The following is a 22687-nucleotide window of genomic DNA, read 5'->3' on the forward strand; positions in this document are numbered from 1 at the left end:
TCCCCCTCCCTAACTCCCCACCTACACTCACCTTTACTGGCTCCATCCCCACCTCCTCGACCTGTCTGTTTCCTCTCTACCTATCTTCTCCTCTATCCATCTTCTATCCACTTCCCCCTCTCTCCCTATTTATTTCAGAACCCCCTTCCCCTCCCCCATTTCTGATGAAGAGTCTAAGCCCGAACTGTCAGCCTTTCTGCTCCTATGATGCTGCTTGGCCTGCTGTGTTCATCCAGCTCTGCACCTTGTTGTCTCTCATTAAAAATAATGGCTTTCCTGGTTTAATCTCAGTTTGCCTTTGAAGGGGAAGGTTTTGAGGTACATGGGGCAATGCCCCTGCCTTTGAGCCAGAAGCTGTGGATGCGGGCTCCACACTAGGAATTAACTAAAAAGGAGTACTCGTAGCCAAAAGGGTCACGAATCAACCTGCAAATCCTTCCAAATTATATCAAGAGTGAGAGCAGAGACGATTTCTGCTCAGCCATGTTATGAAAAGAACATTGGAGCCACTGCCATCACTACTGACAGATGGACATAATACCCACACCTCCCTTAGCCCCTCGGTTGTGATCAGCTTATTGGTGACCTCTGCCACTGAGAATCCTGTGAGTTCTATCAAAGTAAGATCAATTCAATGTTGCTGCCTGGTCCCACCCAAGAAGTTGGTTTTATTCTCTCAGGGGATGTGGAGTTTGTTGGGCACACAAGCATTTATACCCATCCCTAATTATCCTTGAGGAGGTGGTGGTGAGGTGCCTTCTTGGAGCACTGCAGTTCACTTGGCATAGGCAGACCCAAAATGCTTGCAGATGGAGGTGTTCCCATATGTCTTCTGCCCTTGTCCTTCTCGATGGTAGTGCCTGGGATTTGGAAGGTGCAGTCTAAAGAATTTTGGTGAATTTTTGCAGTGCATCTTATAGATGGTTCACACTGCAGTGACTAATGATTGGTGTGGAACAAGTGACTGTTTGAGGATGTGGTGCCAGTCAAGTGGGCTGCTTTGTCTTGGACTTTGTTAAGCTTCTTGAGTATTGTTGGAGCTGCACTCATCCAGTCAAGTGGGGAGTATTCTATCACATTCCTGGCCTGAGCCTTGTAGGTGATGGATGGTGAGTTACAGTATTCTAGTTGCTGACTAGCTTTTGTAGCCACAGTATTTATATAACACGTTCAATTCATTTTCTGGTCTATGGTAAACACAGGATGCTGATAGTGGAGGATTCCATAATAGTAAAGCCATTGAACGTCAAGGGGTGATAGACCCTAAAACATTGGAGCAAAAATCAGCCATTCAGCCCATCAAGTCCATTCTGCCATTCAGTGATATCATCACTGATCTGATCACCTTCAACTATACTTTCTTTGTCTTTTACTCATATTTTCCACGATGACTTTAGTGATTAAAAATCTGTCTCTCTCAGCCTTGGACTCCAGTGACAGTATTACGTCTACAACAGTCTTATGTCTACAACAGAAACAAAAACAGAAATTTCTGGAAAAACTCAGCAGGTCTGGCAGCTTCTGTAGTGAGAAATCAGAGATAACGTGTCATGTCCAGTGCCCTTTCCTCGGAACTGATGGTACCATGGAAAAGGATTGATTTTATATGGAAGATGGGGTAGAGAGCAGGGGGAGTAAATGATAGGTCAAGATAGAGCCCAAAGAGAGAGAAAACAGTTGGACAGACAACGGAGTGGTTAAAGGTCAGCCTGGGGGAATGAAAAGCTGTTAATGGGAACTATTCATAGCTGACAATGTATTGAGCATGGTAGCAGCCCCTGTGAGCTATTCATTCCCCCAGACTAACCTTTATCCAGTCCTTTCTCTGTCCAACTGTTTTTCTCCCTCTTTGGGCTCTATCTCTACCTATCGTCTACCCTCCACCCTTGCCCCACCCCATCTTCTTTATAAATATCAACCTTTTCCATACTACCATCAGTTCTGAAGAAGGGTCACTGGGCCCGAAATTTTTTATTTTCATTTCTGATTTCCAGCATCCACAGTACTTTCGGTTTTTACTTTGATGTCTGCGCTTAATGTTATGTGAAGCCTTGGTCAGATTCAATGTAAAGCGCTAACAGAGCTCACTCGAATTACCAGCCAATTAAATTAACAGGCAGAAAATTGGGCAGGCCCCATTAAAATGCAAAATTCTATTCAGCAATTTTTCATAATGAAGAAAAACCATCCCATAAAATCTTTTAAAAGTGAGTGACATAAGCATTTAAAAGATGAATAATAGGTATATATTTAAAAGGGACAGGAAGGGCGATTAAAGCAGATAGATGCAGTTGAAGAGCTCACAACAGCGGAGGTTCAATGATCCTGTCGCTATGGTTTCCATTAACTTGGTTAAAATGTTGACCTCTACTATATTGTGATTTTATAGTCCCACATTGAGAAATCACAATTTAAAGGAGCAGAGTAAACATGACTTTATGATTACAAATTTCTTAGAGCTTGTTGAGGTTGTAACAAGGAGGGTGGATGAAAGGGAATCGTTAGATGTCGTATATTTGGATTTCCAAAAGACATTTGATAAGACAGCGTAAAGACTATTATAAAGGAACTCATGGTCTTAGGATTGATATGTTATCATGAATAAAAGATTGGTTGACTAATAAGAAACAGAAAATGAGGATAAGTGGGTCATTATCAGGTTGGCAAACTGTAACTAGCAAAGTGTCACAGGGATCAGTGCTGGAGTCTCAACTACCTATATCTGTCACTTGGAAGAACAGACCAAATGAATTATAAATAAACTTGCTGATGATTTAAAAATAGGTGAGAAAGCAAGTTAAAAAGGAGAGAAGATAAAGGGGGTATTCAATAGAGAGCCAGCGAGACTGTATTGCATTCTTTCAGGAAGACCCAGCAAAATAAGTGACAATCTGGCATGTAACTAAGGCAACAGTCTACTGTATCAAGGACCCCATCCTTGGAGTAGAGGTTGTACTCTTGCAAAGCTGTTGGCCATGGAGGCTGCTGTCCCCAATGATGGGAGGGGCACTCAGCGCAGCAGTGAGGGTAGGGATGTGGCTCTCGGCAGATTCTCTCCTTCCCAGTGCCAGATCCTTTGATCAGGAACTGAGCATCACTGAACAAGGGACCCCAACAATATGCCCTCAAGCAATACAGACAGGATCTGCTCTTCTACTCCCTGACCCCCCAGGATAGAGGCAGGAATGAATTGAGGTCTCTTTCCAAAATCCTTTTGACTGATTAATTACCTTTCCCACTTCCTGTGACCAAATTTATCTTTCGGTAGGGCATAAAGTAGAAAATTCTGCCCAAAGATTCTGCAAAGGGATACAAGTAAGTGGGTAAAATAGCAGAAGGTGCATAATGTGGAAAAATGGAGGTTGTGCACTTTGTTAGCAAGAGCATTATTTAAATGGAGAGAAACTACAGAATGTAGCAGTACAGAGGGAACTGGTTGGTCCACTTGCTTGAATCATAAGTGATTAGGATGCTGGTACAGCAAGTAATTAGAAAGACCACTTGAATTACGATCTTTATTGCAAGTATAATACAGGATAAAAATAAGGAAGTCTTGTTAAAATTGTGCAGGTTATCGGCGAAACTATACCTACAGTGATGTATACAGTTCTGGTCTCCTTGTTTAAGGAGAGATATATACTTATATCGTAGAGCTTTTCAGAGGAGGTTTACTAGATTGATTACTGGGACAAAAGATTCATCGTATCAGGAAAGGTTGAATAGGTTGGGCCTGTACTCGTGGGAGTTTAACAGAATGAAAGGTGATTGTACTGAAACCTGTAAGATTCTGACAGGAGGGGCTTGACATACTGAGAGGATATTCAATCTAGAACTAGAGGACTCAATTTCAGAGTAAGAAATCTCCCATTTATGACGCAGAGGAGAAATTTCTTCTCTGAGGATCATTAGTCTTTGGAATTCTCTACCCTGAGAACAATGAATATATTCAAAATTGAGTCAAACATATTTTTGATTTTCAAGGGAGTCAAAGATTATGGAGGCAAACAGGCAAATGATCAGAATAGCCACAATATTGACGAATGCCAGTTTAGATTTAAGGAGTCAAATGGCCTATTTGTATCATATTCCCTATGTTCTTACGTTGGAAATTCAGCAGTCATTCTGCATGATTTGCCAACCAATCCAGAAAATAATGATGTAGTACTCATCCACTGATACCCTGTAGTTAAAGAATTAACCCTTTGAACTTTCAGACTCTTAAAAAAGCAAACTCCATGTGTTGACAGTATCTATGCCTTCAATATTGAGATGGATGGCTGTAGTTGGATGTAAAATTCATTCCCTTCAAACTCATATCCAGATGCTAACAACAATAAAATATTCCCAAGTATGGGATTTCTTGTCGCTCCCCAGATAACCTACATGCTCATAAATCAACTTAAAATTAAAGTTAATTTAATTTCAATGGGCAGCAGTGGTTTTGCAACACACTGGGTTACCTCACAATGACGTGGCTAGCTTGTAAATTTTTATACTTGGTGAGATTTATTTTATGAACCTCATCTGTTAAGGGAATAATCTAATCCAAGAATGCCAGAGCGGGCCCCATCTATTATATAATACATTTGTAAATCAGTTCCATCTGAGGTCTTTCTCAGTTTATTTTACACTTGATTAAAATAGACTTTAATATTAAATTAATGTGACCTTATGACTTCTGCACAGAAGGAAGACCATTATTGCAAATATCAAATTGCAGCAAATTGTAATTCCATGGAGGTGATTTTAACCCAATCCACTCAGCAGAAATGTTTGGGTAAGTAGTAACACTTGCTCAGGTTTCTTCACTGCTGTTGATTCACCTGTATCCTTTTGACTGCAATTTTTCCACAAGCTTCTAGGTAGGTAGCTAAGGTTCAAAGCTGACTGTTTCTCTGTAAATATGTAGATTGAGGTTTGATGCTGACCTGTCGTGTTGAACAAGACCTGACCATAGAAACCATTGTGGCCTAACATTGGGTTGAAGGGGGCAAGGAAGATAACGGGGTCAGCAAGAGTAGGAGCCTGAATTGTAGGATTAAGGATCCCCAGTTTGAACCCTGTACCTCTACACTTACTGGAGGCTAATGGGTTGCCAAATTTTCCACAAGCTGTTGTCCATCTATACCACACCTTTCTCAGGCAGCACATAGTCCCAAGGCCCATTAATAAGGCCTGGACAATACGCTTCCCACCTTTGATTTTCAGATGATTCCACACACCTCATCAGCCACCTACTTAAGATCTACCTATGTTCAAATCATATCCTTAAATTGTGCATCCAGATAATGAGAAGAATGCCCTATCAATAGACACCAGCACAAGTAAGTGCCTGATTGTCTGATGGGACACCAAACTGCCTTCTTGTTCAATTTTTGGAACGCATCAGCAAACCATTTTCTATTTCAACAGTTTATCAGCATCCCAAAAAAACTGATCTTATTTCCACAACCCGAGGCTGAGAGGTGGCAGTGTAGTGATAATGTCACTAGGCGAGTAATTCAGGCTCTAATGTTCTTGGTACATGAGTTCAAGCCCCACCATGGCAGATGGTGAAATTTGAATTCAACAAAATAAAACTTCTAATGAAATTAACTAGTCTAATAGTAACCATGTAAGTACAGTCAATGGTTGGAAAAACGCATCTGGAGTTTATTACTGGAGAGAATCTAGCCTACACATAGCTCCAGTCCCACAGCAACGTGAATTGTATTGAATTGTATTAGCTTTATTGTCACATGTATTCAAATGAGTACAGTGAAAAGTTTACAAGCCACCACTTACGATGCCTTATTATTAATAGATTTTCAGCATAAGTTCTTAGGTAAAAAAATTTAAAAACAATTTAAAAAATAAAGAAATAAAAAGTCCAGCATTGAAGATCATAGGAATAAGTTAGGAAGTAGAGAAACAAAACTACCCTGTGAAATGACTTAGCTAACTGGCCACTCAGTCCCAGAAGGATGAGGCATAGACAATACATGCTAACCTAGCCAGTGGCTCCCACTTCCCATGAAAACAAAATTGAATTCATGTTATTTCCATGTACCATTTTTGGGGCCTACATGCAAATTTCGATTTTTTGCACATAGTCTAAATTTGCTGAGTGGCAAGAAGGGAAACGTTCTGTCCAATTGACTGAATGGGAAGGGATCTCCTGTCATTTTCATGGCCAGGCCTAATAATAAATGCTATTAGCTGTTTCGCTACACTCACTGTGCTCCTTAAAGACAGCCTCCAATTCCTTATGGGGGAAAGCACTTCTCAGTCCTAGATAACAGCCTGCAATATACTGGAAGATTAGGCTCCATGAATTTAGCAGGAGCTCCTGTTTCTCTGATGCTGTCGTGGATGTGCTCATACAGCAAGTTAGCAGCAGAAAGGAGGCCTTCATCATTGCCCTTAGATGCAGGTTGTTGTGTTATTTATAGTGCATAAGGAGGCCGTTCACCCCATTGAGTCCATGCTGTTTCTCCACAGACCAATCCAGTCAGTCATGCAACTTGATGAGCAGCAAGTTCCAGATCATTTCCACTCGCTGTGTGATAAAACTTTTCCTCACATTCACCTGCCTTTCTTACCCAAAGTCTTCGACCTGTATCCCTGAGACATTGTAGCATCAGGAAATGGGAAGAATTTTCACTTGTCTGCTGTATCTAAGCTGAAATAACTTATTCAGCAGCAACAGGGAGATAGCAGTGCAGGTACCATCTGCAAGCTATTTGGCCCATTGAGTCTGTGCTAATCCTCTGATGAACAGTTCATCCTTTGCCTCTACAGATAATGACTCGATTTCCTTTTGAAAGTCACAATTGACCCTGTTTCTACAACAATCTCAGGCAGTGCATTCCAAATCCTAACCACTTACTGTGTGAAAATGATTTATATATTACCAAATCTTCTTTTTCCAATTACCTTGAATTTGCGTCCTCTTGTTCTTGATTCTTCCACGAATAGGAACATTTTTTCTACATCATCTTTATCCAGACCCTTCATAATTTTGAATACCTTTGTCAAATTTCCTCTATCTTCTCTTCTCCAAGGACAATATTCCCAACTATTTCACTCTTTCTAGGTAACTGAACCTCCTCATCCTTGGAACCATTTTTATGAATCTATCCTGCATCACCTCTAAAGCCTTCACATCCTTCCTAAATGGTGGTGCTCAAAACCAAATAGAATGTTCAGTTTGACTCCGAACCTTTGTTATGTACGGAATCAAAGTAATTCTCTTGCTTCTGCGCTGTATGCTTCTATAATACGCAGGATACCATATGCTTTATTAATTGTTCTGTCAAGACGACCTGCCACCATAAATGATTTATGCACATAAACATTCAGTCTTTCAGCTCCTGCATCCCTTTATTTATTATTGTCTCTCCTGTTCCTCTATGAATCACTTCACATTTTTCACCCCATTGTCTGCCCATTCCATTTTTCTATGTCCTTTTGAAGTTCTGCACTATTCTCTTCATAGTCACAACACTTCCAAGTTGCCTATCATTTGTAAATTTTGAAATTATGCTCTATACATTTAGGTTGAGGTTATCAATAAATATAAGGGATGCTAACATCAGTCCCTGGGGATTTCCGTTATTAACTTTCTTCCAGTACAAAAAATCCACAGTTCATCACTTTTTATCTGACACCGAACCAATTCCATGCTGCCACTGTTGCTTTTACTACATGAATTTTAATATTGCTCGCAGGTCTGTTGCATGACACTTCATCAAATGTCTTTTGGAAGACCTTGTATACCACATCAACATCATTACTCTTATCCATCTCTGTTGCCTCATAAAAAAAAACTCAAGCAAGTTAATTATGAATGATTAGCCCAGAACAAATTTTCTGAAGAGTTGTATTTAACTCTAATTTTCACTTTTTTCCATCAATGCTACCAGATCTGCTGTGTATATCTAGCATTTGATTTTATTTTAGACATGCCATCATAGATTTACATCGGTGGCCACAGAAATGCCTGGCTGTTCTCCAAACATGTTTAACCTCACCAGGACTTCAAGGTAGGAAACCCGTTTGCAAATCTCTCACCTTCAACATAGTCTTACATGACTATACTTAAATCCCAGCAGTATCAGTCCTCCTTGTCCTTATGCTTAGTACCCAACCAGAATAAGACATTTCTCTGCAGCTACTTCTGTTTGTATCTATATCCTCAAATCCTACCACTGCCTCCATAACTATTTCCCATTCCTAGTGACATTTAGTATTTATTTCTCTCATCATGCAGGAGATAATCAGCTGTCTCTGACACCCTGAAAGCTCTTCAGAAGTAGCAATAAACCCAGTACCAGGGACAGTTGTTTAATTGGAATTGCTCTCCCTCAGGATTAGAGAGTCTTAGGACCCTCATGACCCTTTGAAACCAATCTGGTATCAGAAAGACAGCTGAATTGACTGCTTCAGCTGCTAATGATATACAACACACCACAGAGAGGCCTTCTTTAGCTCAAGCTTTTAGAGATCACCAGATCCCTTGACTGTGCTTCAGAAGCCTTTAGCCGCTGGAGAAGCATCTTATAGAACATTGCAGTAGGTCCAATAACTCTCAGGACAGGGACTGGGAGATAATTAATGAGCAGGCATTTGTTCAGTGCATGGAAATGATACCTATTTCTGAAATCATTGTGCTGGAAGCGTAGCTGGTAACATTGGCCTTTGAACAGATGCACATTATTTAGATTGTAGGATCTGGGAGATCTGGGAGCTGAGGATTAATACAGGGATTCGGGACATTTCAGGTGGTGTACCCTTCAACAATCATTTGTCGAAAGTTCTGTCTGTAGGATGATGCTGTAGCTGTCTCATTTTCTCAACATCCTGTACAGGATCAAGTGCTTTCATTTATCATGCTGAAGGCTGTTATTCAAAAACTATGTCTTTTATCAACATTTTTGGACATTTGCGACACACCTCTACGGCCATCACATCCTAAGACCTTCTAGGCTCAAGGGAGGAACTCTATCACAACACAAGATAACTTAAGGGTCTTATTTAATGGTGGCTCCATACGTTATTGCTTTTGCTCAGCAAAGTTATGTAGTCTGCAAAAAAACCCATCATTATGCATGTCGGAATGCCCTTTGTGGTTTGTACAGATTAGAAGGTACAGGAGTAGACATATACAGGAATTGTTTTTATTTCAATCATGGGACATGAGTATCACTAGCAAGACGAGCATTTATTACATATCCTTAACTGCTTTTCAGCAAATGAGAATGGACCAGAAGTGCTGTTGGGAAGGGAATTCCAGTTTCAAGTCAGGATGGTTTGTAGCCTGGAGGGGAAACGTAGGTGATGGTGTTCCCATAGATCTGCAGATCTTGCTCTTCTAGGAAGTAGAGGTCACGAGTTTGTTAGGTGTGTCAAAGGAAGTTTGACGAGTTGAAACATTGCGTCTTGTATATGGTATACACTGCGGCCACAGTCCACCAGCGGTGAGGGACTGAATGTTTACAGTGGTGGATGGATGCCAAGTAAGCAAACTGGTTTGTCCTCCGGATGGTGTCAAACGTCTTCAGTGTGGATTGTGCTGAACCCATCCAGGCAAATGGAGAGTATTCTATCACACTCCTGACTTGTGCCCTGTGGATGGTGGACAGGCTTTAGGGAGTCAGGAGGCGAGAGACTTGCTGCTGAATTTCTGGGCTCTGACCTGTTTTATTAACCACAATTTTTCTGGCTGGACCAGTTAAATTTCAGATCAATGATAACCCCTAACATGTTGATACTGGAGGATTCAGCAATGATAATGCCATTGAATGTCAAAGGTAGCAGGTTAAGTTGTCACTTGTTGGAAATCGTCAATGCCTGGCACTTCCATGATGTCAATATTACTTGTCAGTTACTTAGCCTAAGTCTGAATGTTGTCCAAGTTTTGATTCAAGTGAGAAGTCACATGACACTAGGTTATGGTCCAATGGGTTTGTTTGAAATCACAAGCTTTCGAAGCTTTGTCAGATGAAGTGGCTCCACCTGATGAAGAAGCAGTGCTCCAAATGCTTGTGATTTCAAATAAACCTGTTGGACTATAACCTGGTGTCGTGTGACTTCTGACTTTGTCCATCCCAGTCCAACACCGGCACCTCCACATCTTGATTCAAGTGGACATGGGCTGCTTTAGCAAATGCAAATGAACTTGTGCAATTGATGCTACACTTGCTCAAATACTGTCTTGACATTACGGGTAGCAGATGTCACTTCCCCTCTAGAATTCAACTCTCTTGTCCTTACTTGGACTAAGGTGAATGACCCTGGCACAGCCCAAACTGAGCAATGGTGAGCAGGCTGTTGCTGTGTAAGTATATCATTTGATAGCACGGTCAATAACACAGTCTGCCACTTTACTAATGACCAAGAGCTGACTTCTTGGGAGGTAATAAACTGGATTGGAGTTTTCCTGTCTTTTGTGGTTAGAGCATAAATGGGCAATTTTTAAAATAGATGTCACTATTGTAGCTGTACCAGAACAGCTTGGCTAGGGGTGTAGTTAGTTATGGGCACAATCTTCAGTACCACTATCCAATTTTGTCAAGGACCATAGCCTTTGCAGTATCTATAATGCACAGCCATTTCCTGATATCACAGAGTGAATCAAATTAACTGAAGACTGACCTTGGACAACTAATGATTGTTACAAATGCATTGGCCTCACTTTTTGCTCCTGTCACTTGTCCTTGCTATTTGATGGGCTTCCCTGTGATTGACAACGGAGGTAATTGTAGAGCCTCCTCCTTGGGTTAGTAATTAAATTGTCACCACAATTCATGACAGACATGGCAGGACTATGGAGATATGGTCTGACCTGTTGGACACTTAGCTCTTGTCTTTCACAAGACAAGCTGGAAAGTACCAAATGAGGATGACACTAAGCAAAAACCAAAAACTTTAATCTGAAATGTAAGTTTTAAAACTTACCTTCCATAATAGTAACTGGATTTTCAACCTTTGGTCGCAGAATGTTTGGACCAAACACTGTTCCCAGATTCTGAACACTCATTTTGTTGATGTCTGAATAAGACTGGACCTCATCCAGGAACCTGTGAAAGATTAAGTAATCAATCAGTTTTTTCCCAGAGTCAATCAGTGTTAATTACTTCCTGTTGCTTGTCACATGCATTGTTTCTCTGACAAATGAAAAAGACCGTGTTCAAATGTTGTAGTGCTGTGTTGTATTCTCTATTTACACGAAGTGCACCATCTACACTGCCAGATACAGAGGAGCTGTTTCAACCTTAGCATAAAGCACTGTCTTCAACCTAACTACCAGTTATCAGGGATCCTAACTTTATATGAGTAATTATTACTTTGTAGTTGACTTTCCAGTGATAGCCTCCTCTGGTCACTAACTTTAGCAGAACCCCCAGTGAAACATCCGAAAAAGAAGTGATCTTCCTGGAGTTTTCATAGATCTTTTGCCAAAATGGGAAAACTCCCATCAACAATCAAATACTTGTAATTTTTCTAGAATGTAGTTTTATTGAACAGCATTGACATAAACAACTGTGAATTTCTAACGTTGACTAATTGTAACTTCATGCGTTAGAGTGGATAAGGGACTTAAATAATATTACTTAGTAGGTACAATTGTTTATTGCATCTGATAAAGGACAAGAATTCAAATGCTATCATTAAAAGTTATGGAATTGAACTTTATAAATATAGTCATTTGGAAGTTGATACCAAGAAAAATTGTTGACAGCATTTGCCAGACAATCACAGAAACTCAAATAGTTCACCAATGGCCTTTAGGAAACGAAACTGGCCTCTCCTATCCCGTCTGGCTTACAGGTGACGTTGGTATTACGTCACTGTGGTCAGCTCTTTATCCTCTGAAGTGTCTCAATAAATTTTTCAGTTCTAAATTTAAAACTGAGTAGCAATTCAAACATAACATATGATCACCGCCAGCAACTTTTCAAGTGAATTAAGGTTCGACAACATTGACTGTTTCTGATGATATTAAGGCAATGTTCCTGCATGATAGATCTGAGTGCTGTGGGACGCAAGGGAGGAAAGCAGCTCTGACATTCACTTTCAAATCCTTTCTGCCAACAGGAGGGGTGCCAGAGGACTGAAGGACAGCTAACGTCGTACTATTATTCAAGAACAATGACACATATAAACCAGGCCAGTGAATCCGACATAATGGAAAGCTGACGTTTTGGGTCGAGACCCTTCTTCAGAAGTGGGGAAGGGGAAGGGGATTCTGAAAAAAATAGGGAGAGAGTGGGAGGCGGATAGAAGATGGATAATGGAGAAGATAGGTGGAGAGGAAACAGACAGGTCAAAGAGGCGGGGTTCAAGCCAGTAAAGGTGAGTGCAGGTGGGGAGTTACGGAGGGGACAGGTCGGTCCAGGGAGGACGGACAGGTCAAGGAGGGGGGATGAGGTTAGTGGGTAGGAGATGGGGATGGGGCTTGAGGTGGGAGGAATGGTTAGGGAGGCGGGGACGAGCTGGGCTGGTTTTGGGATGCGGTAGGGGGAGGGAAGATTTTGAAGCTTGTGAAGTCCACATTGATACTCCACAGCTACCTAGAATACATGTCCTCTCACCGAACTTCCTGCAAAAATGCCATCCCCCATTCCCAATTCCTTCGCCTCCGCCGCATCTGCTCCCGAGATGAGGCATTCCACTCCCGGACATCCCAGATGTCCTTGCTTTTCAAGGACCGCAACTTCCCCTCCACAGTGGTCGAAAATGCCCTTGACCGTGTCTCTCGCATTTCCTGCAACTCATCCCTCACACCCGCTACCCGCAATAATAACCAAAACAGAATCCCCCTCATCCTCACGTACCACCCCACCAACCTCCGAATCCAAAGCATTATCCTCCGACACTTCCGCCATCTGCAATCTGACCCCACTACCAAAGACATTTTTCCCCTCCCCACCCTTATCTGCTTTCCGGAGGGACCACTCTCTCCGTGATTGCCTTGTCCGCTCCACATTCCCCTCCAGCACCACCACACCCGGCACTTTTCCCTGCAACCGCAGGAAGTGCTACACCTGCCCCTACACCTCCCCCCTCACCCCCATCCCAGGCCCCAAGAAGACCTTCCACATCAAACAGATGTTCACCTACACATCTGCCAATGTGTATACTGTATCCGCTGTTCCCGTTGTGGCCTCTTCTACATCGGGGAAAGCAAACGGAGGCTTGGGGACCGCTTTGCGGAACACCTACGCTCGGTTCGCAATAAACAACTGCACCTCCCAGTCGCGAACCATTTCAACTCCTCCTCTCACTCCTTGGAGGACATGTCCATCCTGGGCCTCCTGCATTGCCACAATGATGCGACCCGAAAGCTGCAGGAACAGCATCTCATATTTCGCTTGGGAACCCTGCAGCCCAAGGGTATCAATGTGGACTTCACAAGCTTCAAAATCTTCCCTCCCCCTACTGCATCCCAAAACCAGCCCAGCTTGTCCCCACCTCCCTAACCATTCCTCCCACCTCAAGCCCCACCCCCATCTCCTACCCACTAACCTCATCCCACCTCCTTGACCTGTCCGTCCTCCCTGGACCGACCTATCCCCTCCCTAACTCCCCACCTACATTCACCTTTACTGGCTCGAACTGCGCCTCTTTGACCTGTCTATTTCCTCTCCACCTATCTTCTCCTTTATCCATCTTCTATCCGCCTCCCCCTCTCTCCCTATTTATTTCAGAATCCCCTTCCCCTTCCCCATTTCTGAAGAAAGGTCTCGACCTGAAACGTCAGCCTTCCTGCTCCTCTGATGCTGCTTGGCCTGCTGTGTTCATCCAGCTCTACACCTTGTTATCTCAGATTCTCCAGCATCGGCAGTTCCTACTATCTCAGTGAATCTAACATCTGTGGGGGGAAGCTATTGGAAAAACAATGAGGGACAGAATTAATCTCCACTTGGAGAAACAATGATTAATCAAGGATAGTTCTCATGGTTTTGTATGAGTGAGGTAATATCTAACAAATTTGATTGAAATTTTTAAGGAGTGACCCGGCGTGTAGGTGAGGGTAATGCGGTTAATACAATTTACATAGGCTTCAATAAGACTCGTCACAAGGTCTTGCATGGCAGACTTGTTAAGAAGCTAAGGGCCCATGAGATCCAAGAAATTTTTCAAGTTACATCCAAAATTGGCTTAGCGATAGGAAGCAGAGGGTGATGGTTAAAGGTGCTTTTGAGACTGAAAGCCTGTGTCCAAGAGCACGACCCCAGTGAAACCATCCCCAAGGACAACATGCTCAAACTATTGGACCTATGCCTCACCAACCACATCACTTTCAACGGCCAAACATACGAGCAAATCAACGGGACACCCGTGGGATCACCTATCTCCGGACTCATAGCAGAAGCAGTGATGCAAAGACTAGAACGGACTGCTCTTCCGCAAATTCAACCTAAACTATGGATACGCTACGTAGACGACACCTTTGTCATCATTAAACGGACCAAATTAGAGGAGACACACAAACTTATAAAAAACACCCTCACTGGAATAAGATTCACCAGAGAGGAGGAGAAGAACAAACAGCGCAAGACAAATGGGGAACTGCAAACGAAAGTACACCGAAAAGCCACACACACGGACCAGGTACTGAACTTCAACAAACGAAGCAGCGTGCGAACACTATTTAAAAGGGTAACAACACACTGCAGCAACACGGAACTACGCCAAGAGGAAGAAGAATACCTCTTCCAAGTGTTCAAGGATAATGGATATCCAAAAGAATTGGGTCAGAAGATGCCTACACGAACAGCATCAGAAAGAGACTACATGCCCCGACACACTCATCACACTACCCTATATCAGAAACACGTCGGAACTCGCCACAAGACTCCTACGACCACTGGGCATCAGAGTGACACACAAACCCACATCACCCCTACGACAACTGCTCACCTGAACTAAAGACCCACTCCCCGCCATGGACAGGACCAATGTCATCTACAAAATCCCCTGCAGAGACTGCGAGAAACACTACATTGGACAAACAGGAAAGAAACTAACAACAAGAGTACATGAACACCAACTGGCTACAAAAAGACACAACCAATACTCACTCATCTCAATCCACATGGACAAGGAGAACCACCACTTCGACTGGGAGAACACCAAGATCATTGGACAGGCTAGGCAGAGACAGGCACGAGAATTCCTAGAAGCATGGCACTCCATGAAGCATGCTATCAATAAACACATTGAACTCGACCCCATATACATTCCACTATGAAGGAAAACTGGAAGTGAGGCAATCCATCTCAACGGACCCCAGAGTTTAAAAACCAGGCGGGAAAACACACCGATGCTTCAGCGGAGGCTGCACTGAGGACGTTACCAAGCATGGTAACGAAACATCTGCGAAACAAGAAACCAGCTTGGCGAGCCAACCAACCTCAACAACCCCAATTGCATACTACAAACACTGGATGCCTTGTTATTTGTTGTGTACATTAATAAACTAGACATGAAATAGGCAGTATGACCAGTGAGTTTGCAAATGGCATGAAAATTGGTGATTTGATAAAGAGTGATTCAGAAAGCCTTAGACTACAGAACAATATAGATGAGCTGGTCAGATGGTTTGAGCAATGGCAAATGGAATTTAATCCTGAAAAGTGTGAGGTGATACGTTTTGGAAGAACTAACAAAGCAAGGGAGCATATGTTGAATAGTAGAACCTTGGGGAGTATAGAAGAATCAGAGGGACTTTGGTGAGCATGTCCACAGATCCTTGAAGGCAGTGAGACTGGTAGTCTAACCCTACCCCTAACACTATCGCAGTTACAGAAGGTGGTTAAGAAGGCATGAGAGACGCTTGCCTTTATCAGTTAAGACACCGAGTACAAGAGCACAAAGATTGTGATGGAGTTGTATACAATGCTAGTCAGGCCACAACTAGGGTATTGTGAGCAGCTCTGGTCACCGCACTACACGAGGGATGTGACTGCACCAGAGCACTGTGCTGAAGAGGTTCACCAGGATGTTGCCTGAGCTGGAACAATTCAGCGATGAAAATAGGCTAGATACAATTGGAGACTGTTTTCCTTAGAGCAAAGAAGGCCAGTGGGGGCTCTAATTGAGGTCTGCAAAGTTCTGAGGGGCATAGAAAGTGTAGCTAGGAAGAAACTTTCCCCTTAGTAGAGGGGTCAGTGACAAGGGCACAGTTTTAAAGCAAAGAGCAGATGGTTAAGAGGGGACTTGAGGATTTTTTTCCCACTCAGAGGATTGTGGTTATCTGGTTCTTATTGTCTGAAAGAATAGTAAAGGCAGGAACTCTCACATTTAAGAAATATTCAGATGAGCACCTGAAATGTCACAGAAACAATGTAAAAGGCCGAGTGCTGGGAAGTGGCATTAGAATAGATGGATATTTGTTTACTGGGGCAGACATGATGGGCCAAAGGGCTTCTTTCCATGTTGTAAGAACTCCATGACTCTAACTGTATCTATTTGCCATGGCAACAGTCAATTACACCAAACCTTGGAGCAGCCTTGCATGTGCTGCAATGTTCTAAATTTCAGGGAAATCTTTGAATAAAATCTGAGTGGCTTGGTGCATTCTTTTGCTAGGACTGGCTGAATCATGCAGGCTGTGACCATAGAATAGAATCCCTACAGTGTGGAAACAAGCCCTTCAGCCTAACAAGTCCACACTGACCCTCAGAGCATTCCAACCAGACCCATCCCCCAATGACCCACCTAATCTACACATCCCTGAACACTACGGGCAATTTAGCATGGCCAATTCACCTAGCCTGCACATCTTTGGGCTGTGGGAGGAAACCGGAGGAAACCCACACAGACACGGGGAGAATATGCAAACTCCACACAGACAGCCACCCGAGGCTGGAATCAAATACAGGTCCCTGGCACTGTGAGGCAGTAGTGCTAACCACTAAGCCACCGTGCCGCCCTCTAAATTTATCACCTCAATTTGCTCGCTCAGGTAGACCTGGACTTGTGTGATGAAGTGATAAACCAGCTTACCCATGGAGTGCATCAATTTCTAGAAAACTGTGTGGCTTGCCGCTGATCCCAGCACCACCGGATTACTAACCTATATGTGCTAATTTGGTTTCAGTGGAGTAAAAGTCTGAAATAGGTACTTCTGCAGAAAGATGGATGTTGAGCAGGACTGCAATCCCTCCACATTGACCCTGAAGAGTTTACCTGCAGATATACTTTAGTAAGTTGAAGTTGACTGGAGGGAGGGTCTTCACTTGTTTAATCAGCTCCTTCATGCCCTGAAAGACATAATGAAAGGCTGTTAAGAAAACCACTTGAAGTGTCGTCTGAACTTTGGAACAGATATCTAGCATTAAACTTATGCTCTTAGAAACTAGATAAGAGCAGCTACTATATCTCTATTTTACAAACATGGCAGCAATAAAACCTACACATCAGTTCTTCCCATGAATTCCATTTAAACTCCTATCATTGATTACATGGCCCTTCTGTTTTGCTCATCATGATGTTGTGACCAGTCCCCAGGCAAGGTTCCCTAAATTGTTGTGGTTCCAAACACAAAATTCCAAAATGTTATGTTCCTAAGAGAGATAAACTAGCCCCCCCTTCTTTATTCATCCACTCTTCAGTTGGCTGTAACTGGGTTAATTAGAAAGGATCTTTTCACTCATGAATACCATTCCCTTTTTAAAGAGAACCCATTTAACCAGATCTTTCTCCAGTTAAAGAGTGAGTTTATTGGTTATTAAATGCAAGTAGTAATAATGAAACACACTGATTAGAAATGAAAATTGAGTACAAAAAGAGATAAAAATTAAAAGATATACAGATCAATATCTGGGTTGTTCGTGAAGAGTAGATAGAAGGCTGTGGCCATTACTTTGGCCAATACCTGTAGTGTTGAGAGTGGTAGTTGAGCAGTCGATTTCAAAATGCTTGCTGACCAGCTTCCAATGCTCACAGCAAGTGAATGTCTGTTCTATTTACCTGCAGCCAGGAATGTCTAAATGGCTATCCTCAAGCAGTGACCTTCACAGCACACTAACCCACACGGGCATACACACAGACTGGGTTTGCAGCTGGCTTTTAACCCTTTTTATAGCATATTCCTGGGAGAGTAAACCACAAACTATCTGCGGTTTAGGACACAATCCTCGGGAGATGACTTTCTGTTGAGTGGTCAGGTAGTCAGCTCATCGTTATCTATTCTTTTTAAGTCTCTCCGGATCAGGTTTCCCTGATGCTGTGCAAATGTGAAATTCCAGGAGTTCACACAGGGCTTTGCCAGACAGCCATCGAATTTACATTCGCAGTCATCTTTTGGCTATATGTCCTAATATTAGAAAGTATGAAACTGCAAGTTCAATATGTTTATTGGTTATCTGGGTTTTGATCCATTGTTATGGCAATAGCATAGCTTGCTTTTTGTACATTCAAAGCATAATTAAAGTATATGATCTTTTCAATCTATGTAATTGAACTGTTAGACACATTATAGCTATGGAAGGAAAATACAAATGCAAGGGGCAGAGCTTCAGCCTCTTTGGAAGTATTTATTGTAGAATTTTCCCTCAGAATAATGAATGGTGGATTGAGTCCCTTACAGATTAATCTTTAACCTGAGCAGTCTTCATGAGCCAAATAGTTGCTTCTTATTCTGCAGGTTTTCATGTTATTGCAAAGGTGGTAGAGTCTTGAGCGGCTGCAGATGTTAAGGTACATTCAGAGGGATATGAAAGTTATTGTTTCAGTTTAATCAACACTTTCTGCAGTCTGGTGAAAAACTATTCTTATATGAGAAAGTAAATGAAACAAATAAATGTGAAATCTTATATAAAAAATACTTTCATTGCATTTGGGCATTGCAGGTGAGGCCAGCATTGTGTGATATTGGGTTTATGTTAAAATTTTAAAGTATTTCTGTACACATGGGGCCTTTTAAACAATAAAAAAAGCATTTTCTATAATGCATGCCAGAAAGCATTACTGGCTTCCTTTTATGATCCAGGCCTAAAACCTGATAATATCTGAGCAGCACCACTTCTCAACTGCACGACTGAGAAAATTGTGGTACTGTAAATAGTGCAATGGATATCATTTACATGAACATGGCTGCATGAATTAGTCGATCTACAGATTTGTATATGCTCATACGTCTGGAAACAATGAAATAATAGCCAACAAACTGAAAATTATGGATGTTCACAGTCATGACAATCAACACTATTCATCAAAGCCTTTTGTCAAGGAATGGCATTACCTGAAGTTTTACATTTCTACCTTTCAGGATGACTCACCTATAGCATTTTTAGTTTTATTTAACATTTATAGCATTTGCTTTATTTATGTATCTGTTGATCAGTGTTGTTAATAAGGATTGATGATCAGCCAGGCATGGCACTCTTTCAGATACATGCATTCATTTTCATAAATGTCTTAGACATAATATAGGTACATTTACCTCATATGTGTTGGTTTATTTAGCAAGCACCTGCTACAATTCAGCTCAAAACTTTGCAGTGTCTCCCGGGAATTCTGCCATAGATAACACAGAATGGAGCTGGAGGAACACAGCAGGCCAGGCAGCATCAGGGTAGGAGGAAAGTTGACGTTTCGGGTCGGGACCCTTCTTCAGAAATTCTGCCAGATATTTCTGAAATGCAGCATTTCTCACTGTAGTTTCTAGATTTCTGTGCAGCAATAACTTTCCTTAGAGTACTTCTGAAACTGCTGACTCACACAATGCAATTACATGTTACTTGCAGGTTCTTATGATATGCCCTGTTAGAGCAGCTCAATATTGATTGTTTTCTTCCAATAGGTTTGAGTGGTTATTCTGATTGGTTAAATTGACCACAATGTCAGCTTCCCTCTTCATAGAATGACTGAAGATGTTTCCATGGTGCTAAAGCCTAGCATTTATGACTCTTATTTTAGCAGCTATAACCAAGGGAATAAAAAACTCACTGCAATGAACAAAACATACATATTTTGGCATTTTCTTTTACCAACTTAACAACCAATAAATGAAAAAGTTAAATTATACATTCACACACCATGTGAATTAAGATCACATGCTGAAAGATTGTGTCTATCATTTTTTATTTCCAAATCAAAAAAAAATACAATCGTATGGATTTCAATTTGCGGCATGTTGCCAGTAATTCATTTGTTGGACAACATGTTATAGAACACATAGAATTAAAGAACGCACAGACTGAGAGAGAAGATGTCAATACCTAAGCAGCTGTTTAAATTCATAATGTATCCGTAACCTCAAATTTATTGAACTTCAGTCAAACAAGGAGTAAAATTCTTACACTCTCTTGTTCTTTGGTGAAGAGTTTGGCACATGAGAGGAACTCATCATATTTAGCGTAGGGGATGACAGGTTCTGGCAGCTCTCGCAGATAAAGCTTGAGTAATGAGGCCACAGTGTGCACATCCGTATTGCTGAAAGCAAAGCAAATGCAACCGGTCATTACTAAGCAATCGATAATCCCAATTCTGTGCCACCTATAAAATGAATATAATCCTGATCACAAAATCAAAATTCACTAATTTATTTCCACACATTGCATGCTTTGGGTAAACTAGGTAAATGCAAGCCTGGGTCGCTGATAGGGATCTATGCCAGTACACAAAAAAAAAGACTTGCATTACATATTACTTTTCAATGGAAGATTCAAAGACCTGTACATCCAATGAAGTATACCTTAAGTGCAGTGGCTGTTATAATTTAGGAGACACAGCAGCCAATTTGCACTCAGCACAAACAGCAATATGATAATGATGAGACAATCTATTTATGTGATGTTGCTTAAGGAATAACTAGTGGGCAGGGCACCAAGGACAACTCCGCAGCTCTTCCTTCAAAATAATTCTGGCACTGTTTATATCTAATGAAACAAGCAGATGTGGCTTCGGTTTAATATCACATCCGAATGAAAGTGTGGCTCTCCCTCTGTATCGTACCGCAGGGTCAGCCTTCTGTAGTCAGATTCTAAAATGGAAATTATACCTTGAATTACAGAGGCGAGAGTAGTCCCAATTGAGTACACATGACACACATAGGGCAGGAGAGGCACCCTCCACCTCCTCAGATAATAAAAAGCTAATTCCTCCGAATACTGCTTCCATTTTTAACCAAGTCCTCTGATCAGGTCCTGTGTTTCTACTTACATAGTATCACTTGTGGCTTCCTGCATTTGGAAATTTAAATCTATTGAACAAATAGCAACAAAAGTAATTGAACCAATTTGAACAAAGCTGAGGCTTTTTTGACTGGTGTTGTGATCTTAAAAAAAAGAACTGATTTTACATCACAACTATCTGGTGCATATGTGAATCTGGAGATTGAATAATAATTGTGTGGCATTTGCAGTGCGTCCATTAATCCGGTAATTAGTTCTCAGATTTGTCAACGTTACAAAATAGCTGGATGCTTTGGCATTTTGGTTTAAACAGATTGTCCCATGCAGTTAATTAAATTGCTTTAAAACAAAACTCTGCCATTGAATCAGCTGGTTATATTATTCCTCAAAAAAAAAACAACAAAATAGATGGTGCTACATGATAATTCATAGAAACAGGGTCACTGACTGAACATAGAGATAACAAGGTGTAGAGCTGGATGAACACAGCAGGCCAAGCAGCATCAGAGGAGCAGGAATGCTGACGTTTCGGGCCGAGACCCTTCTTCAGAAATGGGGGAGAGGAAGGGGGTTCTGAAATAAATAGGGAGAGAGGGGGAGGCGGATGGAAGATGAATAGATTTTTTTTCTGCTTCAGGGAAAAACAAAACTTAAAGCGTTTGTTTCAGTTCACAGAAATACTGGTTGAAAAGAAAGGAAAGGAATTAGTTCAGAAAAGTTTGAAACTTCCAAATGCAATCCTTTACACTGATGTAACCGGTTTCCTGAGCAGACATATTTGGTTAGAATACTGAAGGGGTTATTCGAAGCTGAGAATGGCTGAGGAACTCATAGAATCATAGAATCCCTACAGTGCAGAAACAGGCCCTTCGGTCCAAAAAAAAATGGATGATAATGGAATAGTGTAGGTTAGATGGGCTTCAGATTGGTTTCACAGGTCGGCGCAACATCGAGGGCCGAAGGGCCTGTACTGCGCTGTAGTGTTCTATGTTCTATGTAGAGGAGAAGATAGGTGGAGAGGAGACAGACAGGTCAAAGAGGCGGGGATGGGGCCAGTAAAGGTGAGTGTAGGTGGGGAGGTAGGGAGGAGATAGGTCAGTACAGGGACGACGGACAGGTCAAGGGGGCGGGATGAGGTTAGTAGGTAGGAGATGGAGGTGGGGCTTGAGTTGGGAGGAGGGGATAGGTGGGAGGAAGGACAGGTTAGGGAGGCGGGGACGAGCTGGGCTGGTTTTGGGATGCGGTAGTGCGAGGGGAGATTTTGAAGCTTGTGAAATCCACATTGATACCATTGGGCTGCAGGGTTCCTTAGCGGAATATGAGTTGCTATTCCTGCAACCTTCGCGTAGCATCGTTGTGGCACTGCAGGAGGCCCAGGATGGACATGTCGTCTGAGGAATGGGAGGGGGAGTTGAAATGGTTCGCGACTGGGAGGTGCAGTTGTTTAGTGCGAACCGAGCGTAGGTGTTCTGCTAAGTGGTCCCCAAGCCTCCGCTTGGTTTCCCCAATGTAGAGGAGGCCACAACGGGTACAGCAGATGCAGTATACCACATTAGCAG

General features: G+C 42.1%; 1 protein-coding gene across 3 annotated transcripts in view; it reads right to left on the reverse strand.

Annotated features, from left to right (window-relative positions):
- Positions 1 to 22687, reverse strand: part of arhgap24 (Rho GTPase activating protein 24) — a 437625-nt gene that overhangs the window by 11518 nt on the left and 403420 nt on the right. For all 3 annotated transcript variants that reach the window (XM_048598083.1, XM_048598093.1, XM_048598101.1), the window contains 3 exons: positions 20295 to 20427; positions 17179 to 17252; positions 10939 to 11060 (listed from right to left, as the gene is read on the reverse strand). In XM_048598083.1, the coding sequence (XP_048454040.1) occupies positions 10939 to 11060; positions 17179 to 17252; positions 20295 to 20427 (329 nt within the window). The remainder of the gene's footprint in view (positions 1 to 10938; positions 11061 to 17178; positions 17253 to 20294; positions 20428 to 22687) is intronic.

This window comes from Rhincodon typus, chromosome 1 (assembly GCF_021869965.1).
Source record: "Rhincodon typus isolate 14 chromosome 1, sRhiTyp1.1, whole genome shotgun sequence".
NCBI classification, from domain to species: domain Eukaryota; kingdom Metazoa; phylum Chordata; class Chondrichthyes; order Orectolobiformes; family Rhincodontidae; genus Rhincodon; species Rhincodon typus.